This window comes from Oncorhynchus mykiss, chromosome 11 (assembly GCF_057628025.1).
Source record: "Oncorhynchus mykiss isolate SJ-2025 chromosome 11, ASM5762802v1, whole genome shotgun sequence".
Taxonomy (NCBI): domain Eukaryota; kingdom Metazoa; phylum Chordata; class Actinopteri; order Salmoniformes; family Salmonidae; genus Oncorhynchus; species Oncorhynchus mykiss.
In genome coordinates, this window is record NC_143032.1 from 86,423,537 (window position 1) to 86,425,000 (window position 1,464).

At 41.0% G+C, this 1,464-nt stretch overlaps 1 protein-coding gene across 1 annotated transcript in view; it reads left to right on the forward strand.

Annotated features, from left to right (window-relative positions):
• Window positions 1-694: 694 nt before the first annotated feature.
• The window catches only part of tmem8b (transmembrane protein 8B), a 251,306-nt gene continuing 250,536 nt past the window's right edge, over window positions 695-1,464 (forward strand). Inside the window, exon 1 of the mRNA XM_036936604.2 lies at window positions 695-924. Within this exon, the coding sequence (XP_036792499.2) occupies window positions 828-924 (97 nt within the window). The 5' untranslated portion in view covers window positions 695-827. The remainder of the gene's footprint in view (window positions 925-1,464) is intronic.

The window sequence follows — 1,464 nt, forward strand, 5'->3', positions numbered from 1 at the left end:
TATTATAATCAGACACGTTACACCAGACTGTTATTATAATCAGACATGTTACACCAGACTGTTATTATAATCAGACATGTTACACCAGACTGTTATTGTAATCAGACATGTTACACCAGACTGTTATTATAATCAGACATGTTACACATCTGCATTGCTTGCTGTTTGGGGTTTCAGGCTGAGTTTCTGTATACGCACTGTGTGACCATCAGCTGATGTAAAAAGGGATGTATAAATACATTTGATTGATTAATTAACATTGAATCATTTATAACAGTGACAGGTGACAGTTCATTAACTTTGAGTCATAACAGTGACAGGTTACATTTCAATCCCATCACCACACGGTGGCGCTATTCACTCATAAGACAATTTAACTTACTATCTCATGACAACTATATTATTTTCAAAAAATCTTGAAATTAATGGTTTTCATGTAAAATTTCAATTCAAAGGTTGAACTTGAATTTATATGTGAGGCAAAATAAGATCATCCAAAAAGCTTGGACAACTCTAGGTTATTCATAACTTTAACCATCCTTACGACAAACCTTCACCTCGGATGCAGAATGTAATTTATTGTGCCTCTGCATGCTTATTGACTGCCTGACAGCTTGTTCCTCCAATGAACAGTCGGAATGATAGCAATGTCGAATCACTGCAGATGGGGGGGCGGAGCTCCGGTGGACCTGCCGTCCAAATGACGTCATGCGCGCACAGCTGGTCCCGATTGCAATATGTGAACATGTAGAAGAAGCAGGAAGACTATATCAGTGATATCAAATATACAGCTCTGTCTTCCGGAAGTACACGTTCTGTTCATCACGATGCGGCGGCTGAACGGGTCGGGATCTGGTTCTGGAATGGGTCGTCTGCGGTTCCTGTTGATTGTTTACAGTTACACCTTTCTCCTTTTGCCTGGAGGTGAGTCACAGGCTACTGTAACTACAGCTATACTGCTTGCTGCCTCTACTGCTGCCTCATAAACTACTGTAACTACAGCTATACTGCTACCGGCTATACTGCTACTGCTTCCATGACATTCCCATCGAGCCGCGATGTGATAGAGAGGAAAGGAGAGAGGAGCTGTCCTTTGTCTTGGTGCTGAAACACTCCGTGGTAGTCTTGTACAGGATTCAGAGTGTAGGAGAGGATATGATGTGGCGTTACACAGCTGTGGTGTTTTGTTAGTCTATTCTATCATATCGTTATACAAAGCTATAGAAAACCCCTACTTGTCTGGGTCTCCATAAAAGGCGACCCTGTAAAACTAATTTCAGTACACAGCGTTGGTGTTCTTTTTGATGAAGGGTAGGAGACCGAGCGAAGCATACCTCTGTCCCCTCTGCTTCATTTCTTCTTTACGTTATTCAAAAAGTATGACCATTTAATAGATACATTATAGGATTCATCAATTAGACCATGACGATTGGACCTATCGCATGTTCTATATTCAAGCATTTA